The sequence below is a fragment of the Crocuta crocuta genome, unplaced genomic scaffold, assembly GCF_008692635.1.
Source record: "Crocuta crocuta isolate KB4526 unplaced genomic scaffold, BGI_CrCroc_1.0 scaffold223, whole genome shotgun sequence".
Lineage (NCBI taxonomy): Eukaryota > Metazoa > Chordata > Mammalia > Carnivora > Hyaenidae > Crocuta > Crocuta crocuta.
Genome location: NW_027529426.1, coordinates 4,092,692 through 4,113,292, shown reverse-complemented (window position 1 = coordinate 4,113,292; position 20,601 = coordinate 4,092,692). Strand labels below are relative to the sequence as shown.

General features: G+C 40.3%; 1 protein-coding gene across 1 annotated transcript in view; it reads left to right on the top strand.

Annotated features, from left to right (window-relative positions):
• The window catches only part of KLB (klotho beta), a 34,473-nt gene extending 15,298 nt beyond the window's left edge, over nt 1-19,175 (top strand). The window contains 4 exon segments of the mRNA XM_077758928.1: nt 5,351-5,861; nt 8,333-8,601; nt 14,422-15,565; nt 18,787-19,175. Coding sequence (XP_077615054.1) covers nt 5,351-5,861; nt 8,333-8,601; nt 14,422-15,565; nt 18,787-19,151 — 2,289 coding nt within the window. The 3' untranslated portion in view covers nt 19,152-19,175.
• The last annotated feature ends 1,426 nt before the right edge of the window (nt 19,176-20,601 follow it).

The window sequence follows — 20,601 nt, the reverse complement described above, 5'->3', positions numbered from 1 at the left end:
AAATAGGAGGAAAATTCATTAAAACAAATTTTAATATGATCATTACTGAGCTATTCCAACGATAGAAAACATGAATTTGAACCATTAAAAATAGGATAGGTAAAAATTTTCTTTATAAAAGGTAGGAACTTTGGTTAATATTGAAATTCTCACCTAAGATTAATGAGGGATATCATTTCCCAGAGTTTCAAGATTGAAAAAAAAAAAATCAAAGAAATAACAGTCACATAATAAATTTTAATGAAACAATAGTCATATATTTCTTAGCAATGAACAGTAAAATTTACATACCTTAAACATCCAATAAATATTTATGGAAAATGAATGAATGTTAAACAAGCTGGAAGGGCAGTGATTATAATTAGCAGAAAACTTGATACTAATATAAAGAAGTGTTGAGTAGATGAAACAAATGAATCAATGAATCAAACCAAAATTGTTGTTATTATTATGATTATTATTATTATTATTTTGGTTTCAGGAATAGAATTTAGTGATTCATCACTTAACCCACAACACCCAATGCTCATCCCAACAAGCGCCCTCCTTAATGCCCATCACCCACTTAGCCCATCCCCCCTCCCCTCCAACAGCCCTCAGTTTCTTCTCTACAGTTGAGTCTCTTCTGGTTTGCCTCCCCTCCTCTCTTTTTTTTTCTCCTTCCCCTCTGTTCATCTGTTTTGTTTCTTAAATTCCACATATGAGTAAAATCATATGGTATTTGTCTTTCGCTGACTGACTTATTTCGCTTAGCATCATACCCTCTAGCTCCATCCAATCAAGATGAAATTAATCCCAATCCAAATAGACAATGACTAAAACTCAATCAGCTGCAAAAAAAAATAAACGAGAACACACACATCTAGCCACGGAGCTTGAGAGGTAAGAGAGAGCTAGCTGCAGAACACTCTTCCTGCCCACGTAGACTTCCTACCATTGTTTTGTGCAGCAAGGTAAAGTTATCTTCAGCTTACTCTTTTGAAGTACAGTATTTCACATTTACATTTGTGTAGTCTTCACAGAGTTTCACATGTATTACCTCATTCGATTTTCACAATTCTCTAGCGTGTTTCTTTTTAGCTCAGGATAACAGAGGGAGAGGGAAAACTGAGTCTATTGGGAGGGAATGATTTATCCAAGATGATAAACCCAGTTAGAGGCAGGGCCAGTACTAGAGCCTGGATCTCTTGCTTTCAGGACCTGGGTCCTTTCCCCAATAATACCATGTAGGTAAGTGGCAGTTTCCTATCGCTCTTGATAAACATGTATCCCCAAATAGCAATCAATGTTTTGAGGCAGGTGGTCAAAGAATACTCACACCAATGGACCAAATGTGTAAAGAGTAATTTGGAAATCTGTAAAACAATTTTTAAAATAGGTAACCCATTTGTGGGATTAACAGAAGGAAATAATTCGAGCAAATTAAAGGCTATATGCCTAAAGTTAGTTATTACAACATTATTCATGACGGGAAAAAATGAGAGGAAGGAAGTAAGGAAGGGAAGAAGGAAGGAAAAAAAAAAAACCAAGCTAATTCCTACCAAAAGAGAGAGATGACTAAGTAAGTCATATTTCATCAAATTGGTGAATGGTTATGAAGACTAAACAGATGAAAGTGTTCAAAGGGATTTTAGCTGGGAAATATATTTGGGAAAGCTGGACGGGATCACAGAAATATGAAAAGAGTTTGCTTTGATTGTAGGGTTTAAAATAAATTTTCTTTAACAGTGTTTACTTAATACTTTTTTGAAATCGCTTTAACAATAAACAGATTTACAGTTCACATGAAGGTATTTCTACCCAAGTGTGATTAAAATCATGCACAGATTTGGCAATTTAGCTTTTGACAAATGACTGGGGTTCCTTAAGTACAGACACGGGTGATATGTCACGTTTGCTCATCTGTCTTCAGCCCGTACCCTCCACAGCCCTCCCCGCTACCCGCGCTCCGCCATGTCTTCCTGATCTCTGACCCCATCTTCATCTCGTTTCTGAAGTTGTGCCCGATATCTTATTTGCTTCCTATCATTCATAGAACTTATCCGAACCTGGCCTTCTAGGGGCATCAAAGAAAGCTGCTACGTTAGACTAGAGGAGGGAACAGAATGAGATATTAGGCCCCTGGCTGTCTCTCGATGACACCAGGCCCTGATAGCTGGCTCAAAAAAAAAAAAAAAAGCTGCTGACTTCCCCTTTAAGCCACTGAATCTGAAGAACAAAGGTTGAAGCTCCCTTAAATCAATCATTCCAAGGGTAGATGGCCTTGTACAAGATAGAGGGTGACCTTGGAAAATCGCACAAGGAGTGTTGTGCAAGGCTGCAGGGCCCAGGCCGCACTCCTAAACCCCATTTCAGTTTTCCCAACAGACCTCCTTTATGAGTGTCGACCAAAGGACATGCATGAATATCCCTGTTTCATCAAGATTTGTGTCAAACTCACTATGTCGGAGCAATACTTTTTACCTTGTTACTTGGCAAACAGGATCAAGTTATAACCATAAGTACCACACAAAGAACCTCCCCCACATTCTCCACATGAGAATGGAGAGGGTGTCTTCAGTCCTGAGCAAAGATAACCCTGGATACCTTGATAGCCTATGCAAATAGCAGCAAAGGTGAAAGAGACACTGGGGAATACGAAGGTCACCTTGGGGCATGACACACCTGTGTGCACGTGTGTGTCCAGAAAACTCGCTTCTAAGGGCATTGCAAATGTACGTGTCTGTTGTCTTCTAAGCTGTCCTATCTCTCGTTAAAATGCTGATACAACCAAGATTTTATCACAGCTTAGGTCAACTCTCATATAATCACTGAAATCTGCAATAGAACATCTCTATCTTAGAGAAATTCTCCTCTTCTTTTTTTGGCTCTGATTAGAGCCATTTGTTTTAATGAATGTATACCGATTCTATCTCACTCTCCCTTTAGTGTCTGATGACATCATATTTGCAAGGCAGTTAGTTTACGACTTGGAACCTTACATGTTCAGGGCTTTACAGTTTACACATCATAGGTGCACAAAGCCCTGAAGATATGTACTGATCACTGCGGCTTTTGTGAGTGAAATTACTGAGGATACCAAGGGATCAAGTGACAAATCAGAATAAAGGAAAGAATGCTGCTTTTCTACTCATGCATGATTGCTTTCATATCAAATCAGTCTTTGATTTGTGATTCCAGCCCCAGAAAAACCCAGAAAGAGTGAATAAGACCACTACAGGTGAAGTCTGTCCCAGATTCCCCTGTGACTCGTTCTAGGCAACTTCCAGGTTCCAGGTGGGGGAGGAGGCCACAGCCTGGATATTTCTCTAGGAGAAGAGCATTCTTAAGTATCCTTGGGAATGTTTGGGTGCTAAATGATTCCAGGATTTTCCAGTGAAAACTGATCAAGGACAGGTAGAATGGAGGTAATACTTCAAGGCAACTACTTCTTCAGAAAATCTTTCAAGGAGTTATTTAAATTAGCTATTCTTGCATAAAGCAAAGAGGCATCAGTTCTAGAATCCTTACCTCTTAGGGTAACACCTATTTTTCCTCATCCTAACACAATTTATGGATCATTTTCAGTGTTCACAGGATCTATTAAGTTTGAAGCATTGTTCATATTTTATTGGTTTTGGCCTATAAAAAGGAATTTCACATAGTTCAACCCAAAATAAAATACCTCTGATGAGCGAAAGAGAAACTAAGGAACAGAATGGAAAGCAGATATTGTAGTTAAAAATAGTAAGGGTTTGTGTACTTGTTTTAGAAATACCCAGAGGAGAAATTGAGTCATCTGGGAAGAAACATGAGGAAGCAAGCAAATCAATTGCCCTGGGGAAGAGGTGGCTGTCATACAGATAACGAACAATTCTAAGTCTAGCCGGGTCACGAAGTGGCCTTGAGCATTAACTGGCCCAGAGTCCTTAATTGTAGTCCTTGACATTTGCTCCTCCTGATATAGCTCATGACTCTTTATGGAGATTCTACTTACTTTTTCACTTAATGACCTATTTTGTGCTATTTTATACGTTTTCTTTCATAAATTCAATCTTATTTTCCCAATAAGATTATTGGCTCATGAGGGCATATTCCTGTGCCATATATTTCAGCCTCTCAGGATAGGGCAATCCAGACATTAAGTAATTGCTAAGTAAGTACCTATTAAACAGACTGGAGGAGCACTTCGGTGCCTCCATCGGTTGAGCATCTGGCTCTTAATTTCCGATCAGGTCATGATCTCACTGTTCATGAGTTTGAGGTCTTCATGAGGCTCTGTGCTGACTGCATGGAGCGTGCTTGGGGTCCTCTCCCTCTCTTTCTGCCCCTCCTCCCCACTCTCAAAATAAATAAATAAACTTAAAAAAAAATCCTGGAAACCTATCATGAGGCTCTGTTATAAGAGAGCTCAACTGGAAATGTAAACTGTGGAAAGACCAATAGTAATAAATGCATCTCTGGGCAGTACCTCCCAGAGCTCTATTCAATGCTGCATATTTAATATATACATTAACACAACATCTAACAGCTTTACAAAGGGTATTATTAGTATTCGTATTGTTATTAACTTCATTTTACAGTTGAGGATGCTGAGAGATTTCAGAAAGCTTAGGTAAATTATCTAAGGCCACATAGTAGGTACCTAAACTTCAAGCCCAAGAGGATCAAACCTAAAGCCCACATTCTTTTCACTGGTTTCCTGCTTTATATAGTACCTGTCACTCATTAATAATAACAGTAATAATAATAACTGTTCTTATATTAATATTATAAAAAGTTCTAAAAATAAATCTGTTATATTAATAATAATATTAAAATAATAGTAATAATAATAATGGCTTATGTAGGGGTTACTCTGTGCCAGGCACTGTTCTAAAGTCCTTTACACATTATTTCATTCAATCCTCACAATAAGCCTAGGAGATGGGCTCTATTATTATCCATTTACAGAATTTTGAAAGCGCATTATCTTGGACTTCTAAGTTATGGCTAAAAGGAGATTCTGTAGAATGATGAAAGATCACTTCTCTTTGTCTTTTTATGTATAGGGAGAGACCCTACAATCCACATAACACCTCACCTGCACCCAGTCCCAAGTGGGCCCATGAAAGGAGCCAGGGAGTGGAGAAATAAGATGGAGCTTGGACCAGGGCTCTCTGCCTGCCCTGGGTAATCCTGTAGGAGAGGCTTTAGGTTGGAAGCACAAGAGAAGCAGACAGAGAATAAACTTTGAGATCATCTGGCTTCCCTGACAACTTTCCCCTGAACCACCCTGTACTGCACAATTTGTCTATGAAATGACCTTCTACCATCCAAGTTACAATCCTTGTAAGGACAATAAAGATTAATAATATTTTCTTCTTATTAGGCACATTCTAAAGTTTGGCATAACTACAATGTAAACTTCCGCCCACATCAGAAGGGTTGGTTATCAATCACATTGGGATCCCATTGGATTGAACCAAACAGATCAGAAGACATGATGGATATACTCAAGTGTCAACAGTCCATGGTTTCAGTGCTCGGATGGTTTGCCAATCCTATCCATGGGGATGGAGACTACCCAGAGGTGATGAAAGAGAAGTTGCTCTCCATTCTACCCCTTTTCTCTGACGCAGAGAAGAATGAAGTGAGGGGCACAGCTGACTTCTTTGCCTTTTCCTTTGGACCCAACAATTTCAAGCCCCAGAACACCATGGCTAAAATGGGACAAAATGTGTCACTCAATTTAAGAGAAGTGCTCAACTGGATTAAACTGGAATATGGCAACCCCCAAATCTTGATTACTGAGAACGGCTGGTTCACAGACAGTCATGTGAAAACAGAAGATACCACAGCCATCTACATGATGAAGAATTTCCTCAATCAGGTTCTTCAAGGTTGGTTGCACATCAGCTCAATTTTTAAAACTTTTGAATACTTATCCTTATAGGATATTTGAAGTCATCTTCCAACATATGATTATTGTTGTTGGGCTTCCCCATGGTCTAATGTTGATAGAATTTTTAAATGTTACTTCCCCATTGTCTAATGTTGATAGAATTTTTAAAATTTTGAGAACAAAATAATATTGGACTGTAGATACATCCTAAATTGGTAACAAGGTGCTGTATCATTCTTTTTAAAAGAATGCATGCTGTAAGAGATATGACCCAAAGTTTTTTGACAGTAGTACCTTGGTTTAAGATGCTGGAAGCTTTTCTTGAAACTGTGTTTTTATTCTATTACATGACTAAATCGTAAAAGAAAAAAAAAAGGTCTGAAGACAAAGAATGAGCCATGAATGGCAAAGCTGAGTAATTTCTATCACTCCTGGATAGTTCTCTTACCCCAATTATCCCTCATGCCTTTTCCACTACTCAAGTAGTGACATCTACAGGTGGTTCATTGAAATAATGAAGCAGAAGATAAGCTCAAATTATGGTGGGTCTTCTGTCTCCTTCAGACTGGGCTCCATTTCACCCAAATATAAAGAAACTCTTGAGGTGCCTGGGTGACTCAGTTGGTTGAGTGTCTGAATTCGGCCCAGGTCATGATGTCACAGCTCAGGCTTCAAGCCCCACGTCAGGCTTTGTGCTGATAGTTTGGAGCCTGGAGTCTGCTTTGGATTCTGTGTCTCCGTTTCTCTGCCTATCCCCCGCTTGCTCTCTGTTTTCTCTCACAAAAATAAATAAACATTAAAAATTTAAAAAAAAAGAAATTCTTAGCGGATCTTTCTAAAAGTCTGTAGCTCTCTTTAGAAATAATAGAAGGCTAAGCGTGCCTGTTTGGCTCAGTCAGTAGAGCATGCGACTTTTGATCTCAGGGTCATAAACTCCAGCTCCACGTTGGAGACAGAGATTATAAACAAACAAACAAATAAATAATAAGTCACAAGTCTGAGGAAAATCCCAGGTTCTGCAAGAGAGTCTTCAGGGAGGGTGCTCAGGGAGAGCAAGACCTTGTTTCCACAACGGGTGGGAAGGAGCAGCATGGAACAGAGCCATGCCCAGCCATGGGGATGTGCGTATGGGGGGCCTCTAGAGCAGAGGACTCTGCCAACAGAGCCTGCACCAAATACCATACAGTCGGGCAGAAGGGCTATCCATTCCCTTTCCCCTGAGGATTGTACAACACCAAAGACACTAGCCCCAGGGCCTACTGAAATATATTTATCTCACTAAAATTTCTTGGCATGGATTTTCCACCTTTTAGGAAAAGAACATCAGTGACAAAAACTCAACAATGTAGAAATGAAAGCTCTTAAGAAAAAAAAAAGGTCATGATTGGGTATTTGTTGCTTTTATTGCTGCAGTTGATTTCCATATTTCATCTTTACCCAATTCCTAGAAATTATTGAATCAGTTTCTTTTAATTTTTAAAAATTTTTAGGGATTTTATTTTTGAGTAATCTCTACACCCACCGTGGGGCTTGAACTCATAACCTCAAGATGCAGAGTTGCACACTACCGACTGAGCAAGCCAGATGCCCCTGAATCAGAGTTTTTAAAGCTAGAAAGGGCCTGAGACATCTTTTCCAATCTTTTTATTTTTTATTTTTTTGTTAACAAATGAGGAAACTGAGGTCAAGAAACTTGCCCAATAGCACCCTCCCACCTCCTGCCCTTTGGCTGGTCAGTTTTTCTCTTACACCACCGTACTTGTTTTCTTCCTTAAATGTACATTCACTTATGTTTATTCTCAAAGCTGATTTCTCAGTCCTTGAAGGGTAGTTTCTTAGAAGACAGTTTCTCCACAAATGGGAACCAACCCAAGCTTGAAATGAGAAACTGTTGGTCACAAGCAAACATCCGCATTGGTCCCAAAGGGTTCTAGAAATTTCTCTGCCTCTGACACAGATTTGCATACTAAGTCTTAGGAATATTTTATTTTATTTTATTTATATATTTTTTTTATTTATTTCTAGGAGAGAGAGAGAGAGAGACAGCGTGAGCAGGGGAGGGTCAGAGAGAGAGGGAGTCACAGACTGAAACAGGCTCCAGGCTCTGAGCTGGCAGTCAGCACAGAGCCCGATGCGGGGCTCGAACCCACGGACCGTGAGATCATGACCTAAGCGAAAGTCGGACGCTTAACCGACTAAGCCACCCAGGCGCCCCTAAGTCTTAGGAATATTTTAAATTTGATCCTTTATCTTTCACTTGTTGTGGGTAGGGGGAGGGGCATTCTGGATGAAAATAACTGCCACTTTTCAAGTATAAACATAAATTTTCTATTTTATGTAAGGAGCCTGCAAATTAGGAAAAGAAGTTGGTTTCATAATATGATCTTGGCATCATGTCCCCTAGCATATTGTTAGTGAATCATAACCATGAACCTGAGTGAACATCTCTGCTTTTCTTCCTCTGTGCAGCAATAAGATTTGATGAAATACAAGTGTTTGGCTATACTGCCTGGTCTCTCCTGGATGGCTTTGAATGGCAGGATGCTTACACCACTCGCCGAGGATTATTTTATGTGGATTTTAATAGTCAACAAAAAGAAAGAAAGCCCAAGTCATCGGCACATTACTACAAACAGATCATACAAGAAAATGGTTTTACTTTAAGAGAGTCCTCGCCAGACGTACAGGGTCAGTTTCCCTGCGACTTCTCCTGGGGCGTCACTGAATCTGTCCTCAAGGTAAGTGGCTACTTACAAATTAACTAGAAAAACAAACAAACAAATTAACTAGAAACTGGTGCAAATAGCACACAGTGCTTTATTTCATTTACTCAGTGACAGCTGTCGGACAATATCAAATATAATTACTTGGAGGTTATGGAGGGGAGTTGGGGAAAGAGGAAGGAAAATGAGAAGAATCGATGCTTACCGAGAACCTCTCATGTGCCAGAACTTATCCTTGGCGATGGAAATGAAGAGGCTGCCCTCAAGGAGTATACAGTCTAGAGGGAACTTAGAGTCATTTTTGAAAGAGGCAATGGTCAGTAGTGTCAAAGTGGTAAGAAAAGTTTTTCATAGATTGTGTTTGCCAAAAGCAAATTATTAGTGGCTCTTTATTTAAGTGGTTCCTGTTATTTGATAGATTAGAATAATTTGCCTTATGAGGTCTCTGTATCTCAGTGGAGCTTCTCATGTCTCATTCTTCATCTTCATCAGATTATTTGCTTAAATGCCTCCTTCTCAATAAGGCTTCACTCCACTCCAAAAAATCACTATCTTCTTAATTCCCCTTCTTCCTTTTTTTTGTGAATCCTATTCATCACTATCTAACATACTACTATGTACTTTACACATTTTTCTTTTTCCACCAGCTCTATTGAGATACAATTGACATACAACATTGTGTAAGTGTGAGGTGTACAATGTGTCGATCTGCTACATTTATATATTGCAAAATGCTACCATAACAAAATTCCCATTTCCTTTTGTCGGGAGAACATTTAAGATCTATTTTCTCAGCACCTTTAAAGTATATATAATATAGTATCATTCGCTACAACACTCTGTTGTACATCAGATCCTCAGAACTTGTTAATTTTATCACGGGAAGTTTGTATCCTTTGACCAGTATCTCCCCATTTATCCCACTCCCCAGCTCCTGGTAACTACTTTATGCATTTTTCTTATTATTGTTAAATACTTTTTTAGTGTTTTTATTTATTTATTAATGTTTATTTTTGAGAGAAAGAGAGAGACAGAGCATGAGCAAGGGAGGGAGTGCAGAAAGAAGGAGACACCGATTCTGAAGCAGGCCCCAGGCTCTGAGCTGTCAGCACAGAGCCCAGCGTGGGGCTTGAACTCACAAACTGTGAGATCAGGACCCGAGCCAAATTTGAATGCATAACTGACTGAGCCACAAAGGCATCCCTAGTTTATTTATTTTGAGAGAGTGTGTGCACAAGAGGGGGAGGGCAGAGAGAGAGGGAAAGAGAGAGAATCCAAAGCAAGCTCCATGCTGTCAGCACAGAGCCCAACGTGAGACTCTATCCCATGAATCATGTGATCATGACCTGATCAGAAATTAAGAGTCAGATGCTTAACCGACTGAGCCTCTATGCATTTTTCTTATTTATCATGTCTTCCCCCTACTGGAATGCAAGCTTTCTCTGAACAAAGGTGGAGATGTTTGAGGCTCTGCTGCCTGCTGCGTTGCCTTACTAGGGCAGTGTCAGGCACATGGCCAGTACTCAATGCAAGGTCAACTTTTAGAGCCAGATGAGACCTTAGAAACCTCCTATTGCAAATCTTTCATTCTGCAGATTAGGAAAGTGAAATCCATTAGTTCATAACTGAGACCTAAAGTGACTTGCCCAAGGTAACACAAATAGTGGCAGAACTATAGCACGCAACTCATATTTGCTCTTTTCAAATAATAGCAACTACTTTTAAGCCCTTATTATGTGCCAAGCATGTAGCTGTTGTATATATGCACATTATCTCTATTACATCTTAAAAACTCTCATTTTACAAGCAAGGAAACAGGCTTAGGGAGGTTACGCGACTCATTCAGGTTACCCAGATCTGTCTGTTTCATGACACCATGCTATAAGATCTCACAACACCACACTATGGCCTATATTCTAGAAGCATATGGAAAGACAACAAGATGTACAAGGGATGGGACCAGACAAAACAGCTCTAACCATGAGTGAACAAATTTCACAGGTCATGAATCTCAACCCCTGTTGACACTTAAACAGGACTTAGTAAATGCTCAGAGATAATAAAGGGGCAAAAGATATAGAGTAACTTAAATACAGGACTGACTCATCTTCAATTTGTGTCCCCTGTGGAGCCAACTACTTACCCAATTCCTATCTCCTACCCATGGCAGAGGCACGCCCTCTTTTCCCTATCACTCCAAATAAGTTTATGTTTTCCATAATTCCACACCCAGCAAAGAAACAGCCCAGGAGAGACAGAGTTACTGACTGCACATGACACACCTGTTAAGTTTCTGTTTCATCTGAAGACCCACCTGTACCCCTATGACTGACACTGTGAATTTCTACCCCATCTTCGGACCCTAGTAATACTCCTAGGAATGAGAGAAGATCACTTGTGTCAGGGGAAAGCAATTCTGGGATCAACCATACCTGGGTTTTATGCTTACACCTGGAGCCCAGTGAGGTATCAACCTCCCCTGAACTTGGACTAAGAATGAGGATGAATTTTTTGCCAAAGAAAATTAGAGTGCTTTTTGAAAAATCAGCTAGAGGATCATGAGTAGTTGCCAAAAAAACCTAAATGTCCTCTACAAGAAGACTGACAAAATGAAAACATTTTAAACATATTAGTATGCCTACCTACAAATATCCCTATCTTATTTTCCCCCTACCTCCCAGCATCCGATATATTTTCTCCTCCAATATATTTTTTAAGTTTCTTTATTTATTTTGAGAGAGAGAGAGAGAGCAGAAGCATGCACAGGTGCATGGGGAGGGGCAGAGAGAGAATCCCAAGCAGGATCTGCACTGTCAGCCCAGAACCCATGAACCATGAGACCATGACATGAGCTGAAACCGAGTCAGATGCTCAAATGACTGAGCCACACAAGGTGCCCGTCTCCTCCAACATTTTGTTCTGAAAATTTTCAAACTAGTACAATAAACACCCATATTCCCTTCATCAAGATTAACCAATTGCTAACATTTTGCCACATTTGCTTTATGCTTTATAAACCAGTGAAAAGTTGCAGACATCATTACAACTCACCCCAAAATATTTCTATTCAAATATGTCTCCTAGGGGTGCCTGGGCGGCTCAACTTCAGCTCAGGCCATGATCTCATGGTTTGTGGGTTTGAGCCCTGTGTGGGGCTCTGTGCTGACAGCTAGCTCAGAGCATGGAGCCTGTTTTGGATTCTGTATCTCCCTCTCTCTCTGACCCCTCCCCTGCTCACACTGTCTCTCTCTCAGAAATGAATAAAACATTTAAAAAATTTGTTTAATCAAATATGTCTCCTAAAAATGAGAATATTCTCCCATATGATTATATTATCATATCCATAAGATTTAACATTGATTCAACATTATCATATTCCATATTCAAATTATCCTAAATGTTCCAAAAATGTCCTTTTTGGTTTTAAAACCGTTTTTGGATCAAGAAAAACAAACAAGGATGTCATTCATCTTTAGCCTCCTTTAATCCAAAGTAATCCCACAAGTTCATGGTATTGGCATTTTTGAAGAGTCCAGATCAATTGAATGTCTCATGTTCTGGATTTCTTTGATTATTTCTTTATTGGATTCAATAAACTTCTGGAAAGATACTACATAGATGAGGTTGTGTATTTCCCAATATATCACATCAGGAAGCACATGATGTCATTGTCTCATTATGAAAGATGTTAATGTTTTGAAGTAGTAGTTACCAGATTTCTTGATTAAGGTAGCATTTGCCAGATCTCTTCATTGAAAGGTACTCTTTCCATTTGTAATTAGGAAGCAATCTGCTGATGACACTTTGAGACCGTATATGTATCCTGCTTCCCAACAACATGTCACTAATGGTCTTAATATTGATTCATAAACTTTACCTGAATTATTACCTTATAGATTGCAAAATGGCAAATTTTTAATTTTATTACTCCTTCAACATATATTAAGTAATTCTCTTAACTTCAATGCATTATAACTCATTACTGTCCTTGTTTCATTAGTCCTTTTGATGCTCAAAATATCTCACTCAAAATGGTCAATGGGACTCCTTCAAACTGCTCCTGTGTCTTTTGACATTTCCCTTTCAATTTTTAAGCACATCCTTATCTTTCTGGCATGAGATGTACCAGCATCACCTCATTCTTTTCCTACCCCAGACCGGAAGAAGCCATTCCTCCAAGGAGCCCAGGATCTTTTTAGTGGGGAACAGAATTTTAGAAACAAGCTCTTAAGAGCTAGGGTTGAGATCAGGGTTCACCATCTCTAATGAGATCACTTACCAGATTAAATCACATCCACTAATGCTTTTTGGAGATTTTTAAAAGACAAATTTTCATTGGCTTTTGCATTATTTCTGAACAAGATTGCTCCTTATAAACATCTTTTCAATATTAAGATGCTCTGAGGTTTCAAAACACTGAGACTGTCAATCTAAGCTAGAAGGATTGTACTCAAATAATTATATACACATTTAACTTCATGCTCACATGATCAATGTTCTCTCAGTTTAATGTTCTAGATAACTGGTTGGCAGATGGTAAGTGGGCAGTGTTATGGGTTTGTAATTAGGCTATTAAGGATGACACACGAGAAAACAATTAGAGGAAAAATATTTACCAAAGATTAATTATAATTTTTTTCCAAGTGCATTTAAATTCAGCTATAGGAAGAAAAGGTACTTTAAAACAAATACAGAACTTTTACTTTCTCTTATTAATTCTGAATTTGGAGATGTTTTTCTTAAACATTTTCATTTTTAATTTAGATTCAAGGGCCTAGCAGGCAATTATTGCAACCATGGAAAACTAAACCCAAGTCATGACTACTTTATGTTTGTAGATTGCTTTAGAGTTGACAGAGTGCTTTCCCAGAGTCATTGACTCGTTATGGCACACCTGTGAGGTGGGTGAGATTGCTCTGTCATTATACACAGTTGCCAAGCCCCAGTTTCAAAGGGGGAGAATGAGGACAGGTGTCCAGGACCGTCTCCTTGGTGGAGGGGCGGGGTGTGACACACCATCAGATCCAAGAGTCAACTTGGGAGTTTCTGGGGGAAACTATTTTACTATTTTTGCCAGTCATAATCAAAGTGTCTTGCATAAAGAGGGTGTTCAGCATTCTCCTGTTGGATGAATAAATGCCGTGTTTTCATAGACACATGGCTGGGGACAACATAATGGTGCATCTGTGATACACCTGGACTTTTCAAATATAAGGTGCTAGAAAGTTTCATTCAGCAAATGCAAGGGCCATTCCCTATGCCATTCCATGAGCCTCTTGTAGGAACTATGGCTGGGTCAACCAGCCATCTTTAACTGAAAGTGGTGATCTCAGTGAAAGCCTCTACAATTGGAATTTTAACTTTGCCGTCAACTTATGGCAGGGTTTGGAAAGTCCATCTTTCATGATTCCTTTCATTTGAAGGTACCAACCCAAACTTCCTGATGCATTTGAACAGAATCATGTGAGGCCCCACTGTATAATTTGAGTTTTTAGGACAAACGAGAAAAGACTTTCTCAGTGTTTTCTGAAAAACAACTTGTCTTCCAAGTCAAGCCCTGGGTGTGGTTCTTTCCCTGTTTTCTGGTCTCCCTGGGAGATTTCAAGAGCTAGAAGAGAGGATGATCCATCTAGTCATCCTTGTCTATGTCATCACCAGAACTAGAACATTCAGATCGTTATGAAAAGGCTACATGCTTCATTTCTTTTCTCTGTTGTCAGTGAAAGGCAAAATAAGACCCCCCTCCCTCCCCGCCCTTCTTCCTCTTAGAAGATGTATGCTAAGAGCCTTTGTGCCAGGGTGTGCCTTACTTGAATGTGCTTTTTTTTTTCACAGCCCAAGGTGGTGGCTTCCTCCCCACAGTTCAGTGACCCTCACCTGTATGTGTGGAATGTAACAGGCAACAGACTGTTGCACCGAGTGGAAGGGGTGAAGCTGAAAACACGGCCAGCTCAATGCACAGATTTTGTCAGCATCAAAAGACAATTTGAGATGTTGGCAAGAATGAAGGTCACTCACTACAGGTTTGCTCTGGACTGGCCCTCAATCCTTCCCACTGGCAACCTGTCGGTGGTTAACCGACAGGCTCTGAGGTACTACAGGTGTGTGGTCAGTGAGGGGCTGAAGCTCAACATCTCCCCAATGGTCACGCTGTACTATCCGACTCACGCCCACCTGGGTCTCCCCACACCCCTGCTGCACAGCGGGGGATGGCTGAACCCATCCACAGTCCAGGCCTTCCAGGACTACGCTGGGCTGTGCTTCCAGGAGCTGGGAGACCTGGTGAAGCTCTGGATCACCATCAACGAGCCCAACAGGCTGAGTGACATCTACAGCCACACTAGTAACGACACCTACCGGGCAGCCCACCATCTGCTAATTGCCCACGCCCTGGTCTGGCACCTCTACGACAGGCGGTATAGGTCGGGGCAGCACGGGGCCGTGTCGCTGTCTCTGCACTCGGATTGGGCGGAACCTGCCAACCCCTACGCCGACTCGCACTGGCAGGCCGCCGAGCGCTTCCTGCAGTTCGAAATTGCCTGGTTCGCAGAACCCCTCTTCAAGACCGGGGACTACCCGTTGGCCATGAGGGAGTACATCGCCTTCAAGAACAGGCAGGGGCTCTCGCGCTCTACGTTGCCTCGGTTCACGGAGGAGGAGAGGAGGCTGGTCAAGGGCGCGGCGGACTTCTACGCGCTGAACCACTTCACCACCCGGTTCGTGATGCACGCGCGCCAGAATGGCAGCCGCTATGACGCGGACCGGGACGTCCAGTTTCTCCAGGACATCACCTGCCTGAGCTCCCCCAGCCGCCTGGCTGTCATGCCCTGGGGGGAGCGCAAGGTGCTGAAGTGGATCCAGAAGAACTATGGAGACGTGGATGTTTACATCACGGCCAATGGCATTGATGACCAGTCTCTGGAGAATGATGAACTCCGAAAATACTACTTAGAGAAATACATTCAGGAGGCTTTGAAAGGTGAGGTGCGGGGCCATAGCAGATACAGCGAAATATGACATGACCAGCTATTGTGAACGAAAGAATGAGGGGGGAGAGGCGCATTAATGACAGGGCCTCACTAGGGGAAATTTGGCAAATATATAAAGTTTTTTTTTTAATTAAATAAAAATAGGTGCACGGTGGCTCCGTTGGCTAAGCATTTGACTTCCGCTGGGGTCATGATGTTAGGGTTGGTGAGTTTGAGCCCCACATGCAGCTCACTGCTGTGGGCACAGAGCCCACTTCAAATCCTCTGTACCCCCTACCCCTCTCTCTCTGCTCCTCCCCTACTTGTATGCTCTCTCAAAAATAAACATTTTCAAAAAATAAAAAATAAAAAAAACATAAAAAAAAAAATCAACTGAAATCTCACTCTCCCAAAAAAGCATTGTCGGTATTCCGGCATGCATGTGTGCTAGGCATTTTTTAGTACAAGTTTTGTATCCATCTTTTTTTTTAATATCACACTGTTAAGTGTTCCATGTCACTAATTTTACCTTAGTATTATTTTAATGGTTGCTTAATATCCCATCATGGACATACCTTCACATACTTAAGTATTCCTCTGATATGTGGGTTTTGTTTTTTTGGTTTTTTTTTTGGTTTTTTTAGAGGGAGTGTGCCAGCAGAAAGGGACAGAGAGAGAATCTTAAGCAGGTTCCACACTCAGCTCAGAGCCCATGATGGGGGGCAGGGGTCCTTCATCCCACCACCCTGAGATCATGATCTGAGCAGGAATCCAAAGTCTGATGCTCAACAGACAGCCACCCAGGCACCTCTGTGTGTGTGTGTTTTTTTTAATGTTTTATTTATTTCTAGGAGAGAGAGAGAGACAGCGTGAGCAGGGAAGGGTCAGAGAGAGGGAGTGACAGACTCTGAAACAGGCTCCAGGCTCTGAGCTGGCAGTCAGCACAGAGCCCGACGCGGGGCTCGAACCCATGAACCGCGAGATCATGACCTAAGCGAAAGTCGGACGCTTAACCGACTAAGCCACCCAGGCGCCCCACTCTGTGTGTTTTTTTAATACTAAAAAGTAGGTATCTTTGAATACAAATCTGTGTATTCCTGATTATCTCCCCAAGGACTGCCCACTATAGAATTATTGGGTCAAGTGTTATAATAAAGAGCAGCTTCTATCCCCCCTCCCCTAGTAAGCTATTTCTCTAATACTGTAAAAATAAATTCATCAATTTTATCTATTTTGATGGGACCAAACAGCAGTGTTTGAGAGTATTTATCTCACATACTCTTCCCAGCATTAGCTACTATCATTTTTTATGATTTAAAATATTGATAATAAATTTTCTGAGGCAGCAAAAAGATCCCAGAAATACATTTACTGAGCACCTAATAAAGGCAGAAACTGCTCTAGTCACTATATTACCACTCAACAAAATAAAGATTACTGTCCTCAGGAAGCCTGTATTTTTGTGGGCTGAGAGTTAACAGATAAGACACAGAGTATCAGAGGCAAAAAGTTCTATAAAGAAAACACAACAGGGAAGAGGGAAAAGGGGCCCGGGAGTGGGGTTTAGGAGTGGTTACAATTCTAAAGCATGGTTAGGGAAGTCTTCAGAGACCTGGAGGAACAAGGCAGCAAACCTGTGCAGTTATCTGTGAAGTGTTCCAGGTGAGAGAAGACCAAATGCAAAAATCCCAATGTGGGGGCATGCCTGGCCTGTTTGAGGTTCAGGAAAAGTCATAGTGGTTGAAGAATGAGCAAGGGGGTAAAGCAATTAAAGATAAAGTCAAGGAAGTAAAAGAGGCATATCAGGCATAAACCATTGTTAAGAACTGTGGCTCTTACTCTGGGATAGACAGGCTATTTAAAGTTTTAAACAGAAGGGGGACATGATCTAACTCACTCTTAAAAGAATCAACTCTGGCTACTCTTTTTTTTTTTTTTTCTTCTACAGTGAATACACTGTAAAGGAACAACAGAATCAGGGAGGGTTGGAATCTAAGTAAGGAATAATGAGTGATTGGATTATAGAGTGGGGATGGTGAGAAGTGGCTAGGTTCTGGATTTATTTTGAAGGTAAAGTTAACAGGCTTGGATGGGGGATGTGAGAAGAGTGAAGAATGAAATCTGTTCTGGTTTGAGCAACTAAAGGGTGAGTGGCCATTTACCAGGTCAGGGAGACGGACAATAGGTTTTTGGAGAGTTGTTTGGTGTTGCACAGGTTAAATTTTGAGATGTCTATTAGACACCCAATTAGAGATGTCAAATAGGCTAACTGGAGTCTCAGGTTCAGGTCTGGGGCTGAGATACAAATTTGGGAGTTAAGAGCCAGAATGGTATTTAGAAATAATAAGGCTGGATGGTATCATTAAGGGAGCAAGCATAGAGGACTGAACCCTGGGACATTTCAACATTCAGAGGTCAGAGAGAAGAGAAACCAGTGAAGGAGTGAATAGGAGGCAGCGCTTTTCACTCGAGGGTGTGCAATCAAGGGTGTTTTTGCTTTAGATACTTGAAGTTATAGCATGCCTATATGGAAATGAACCAACAGTGAGGGGAAATATCTGAGAGAAGAGAACAGATGGAGAGATGTCCTTGACTAAATAGGAGGGAATAAAGTTTGTGTGCAAGAGTGAGCCTCTTCCAGGAGTATGGACAGGACATCCACAGCAACAGAAGTATGACAGTAGGCAGATATAGCTGTGGGAGTTTGAAGAATTCTCTGAGTATGTTTTTCAGTGAAATAGGAAGGCAGGCCATCCCTTCAAAGCAAGATGACAGAGGTGCTGTATGTTTGAGGAGGCAGAGGTATGAAACAGCCAAGCAAGTAGACTAGGGGGGAACTAAGTTTGGTGTTTGGGCAGCACCAAGAGCACATTTGAGGTCTGAAATCAGGCAAATAGGTAAGATTTTTCTGCTTGTGATCAAGTGAACACAGTGTCAATAAGTCCGTTTCCACCTTCATGGCTCCAATTAGTAAATGTGCTTTTGTACCCCCTCCCCCCCTTCCAGGAGTTTTTGTATCATGGATCAAAGTTTTACTTCAAATTTTTAAGAACTTAATTACACATATTTTCATGTTCACCAATCATGAAAGAATGTCAAAAAAACCCTTTAATGACAATCACTACTTTTTTTTATGGGTATGAGTTTAGCTTATTTCAGTGGAAACTAAATTCTTACTCAAAGATATTTTATAGTCCATTTGTGATTAATGTTTATTTCTGATATTTTTCAGCACACCTGATTGATAAAGTCAAAATCAAAGGCTATTATGCATTTAAACTAACTGAAGAAAAATCTAAACCCAGATTTGGATTCTTCACGTCTGAATTCAAAGCTAAGTCCTCAGTTCAGCTTTACAACAAACTGATCAGCAACAGAGGCTTCCCTTCTGAGAACCCTAGTCCCAGATGCAGTCAGACTCCAAGAAACACAGAGTGCATTGTCTGCTTATTTCTTGTGCAAAAGAAGCCACTGATTTTCTTCGGTTGTTGCTTCTTCTCCACCCTGGTTCTACTTTTATCAATTACCATTTTTCATAAGCGAAAGAGAAGAAAAATTTGGAAAGCAAAGAACTTACAACACATACCATTAAAGTAAGGACACAGAGAGTTCTTAGTGAAACTGATCCTATTTCTGTCTGCATGATAGACAGTTTAAAAATTCACTCCGGTTTCATATACTGGTAACTTATAGAAGAAATACCTATATTGTAAAAAAGACAATTTGAAATACTGGTGGCAACCAAGCGATGACAATCGAAGTCTCTGTTGTGTAGGTCAAATGAATTTTCCCTTAAGTGCTGACATCACTGAATCCAATTCTTGGATATGAAGGTAAAGGCTTTACCCAGACAGTAAGCTAGGATTATCTGATACACTGCTTCATAAAGTTTAATGAGCTGTTTTCTATCATTCTTTTCTAAATACCAATAGCTACATTTAACAAATTATTTTGAAAAAAGTTCAACTTTGGTTAGACTCCACAGCAGAAATTTTAAAACTCTTAACACTGGATAGTCAGTGACTCTTCTGCCACTTCAAAGGAAGTGCTTTTCCCATTTAGAAAACACACAGATGAGTAGTGCTCATTTATCATCAGTTACAGCATAGACTCAAGCCCATTGATCCTAGTTTTTCTCAAGAGAAATAAGTTATCATTTACAAAATATAGAATTTTGTGGGGTCTCTTCTCGTACCAAATCCAATTTCTTAAAAACACATAACTTCTGTAACTCATCTCATGGAAAGGTCACAGGACTAAGATTAAGGAGAGCTAGACTCACTTGCCTGTTCAGCCTCACAGTACTCAGATTCATTTAGACAAACTGACAGCATTCTTCCTTGCTTGATTTTTGTGGGGTGACAAGATCTTACATACTTTGGAAAGTTAAACATTTTAAAAAGATGTCAAGTTTTATTATCATCAAAGGACCCTATTAGTCTGTAGACTTGGCTCTCTCCTGAGCTCCAGTTCTGACACCATGTGAACACAGCGAACCTCTCAAAGAGATTTAGAATGCAGCTGTTATTCTGACTTTGCAACTGTGCTGCTTTGGATACATAATGTTGATGGTCTGAATGATTTAAAACTTTCTTCATTGTACCTTTTGAAGCTGGGATTAAGTAAATTCTTCTATCTGAACTAGGAGTTTGACTTTAACTCCATGCTTAAGATTTGTTGTGTATTCTAAACCCGAATGTAAACCCATTTAGTTTAGTCAACATTTAAATCATCACCCATTACACATAGTAGCTAATTAATCACTGTCCCCACTCTCCAGGAACCAAGTCAAAGGGAAGCTTTTTTTGTTCAAAAAGCCTTGGTAGGAAACTACCCTAAATTAAGGCAATTGCAACTGTTTTCCAGGTCCACCTATGTCAGAAGCTAAATTTTAAATGGAATTGAGATTCTAACTGATAATGAATAGCAGTTTCAAAGATACTGTAATGAGAGAACACAATTGGTCAAATAAATGCCAAAGTGACAGGAAATAAATTTGCTTTTTGGCTGGCCAAATTTAAACAGTAAATTTTGTTTTATTCTCCTT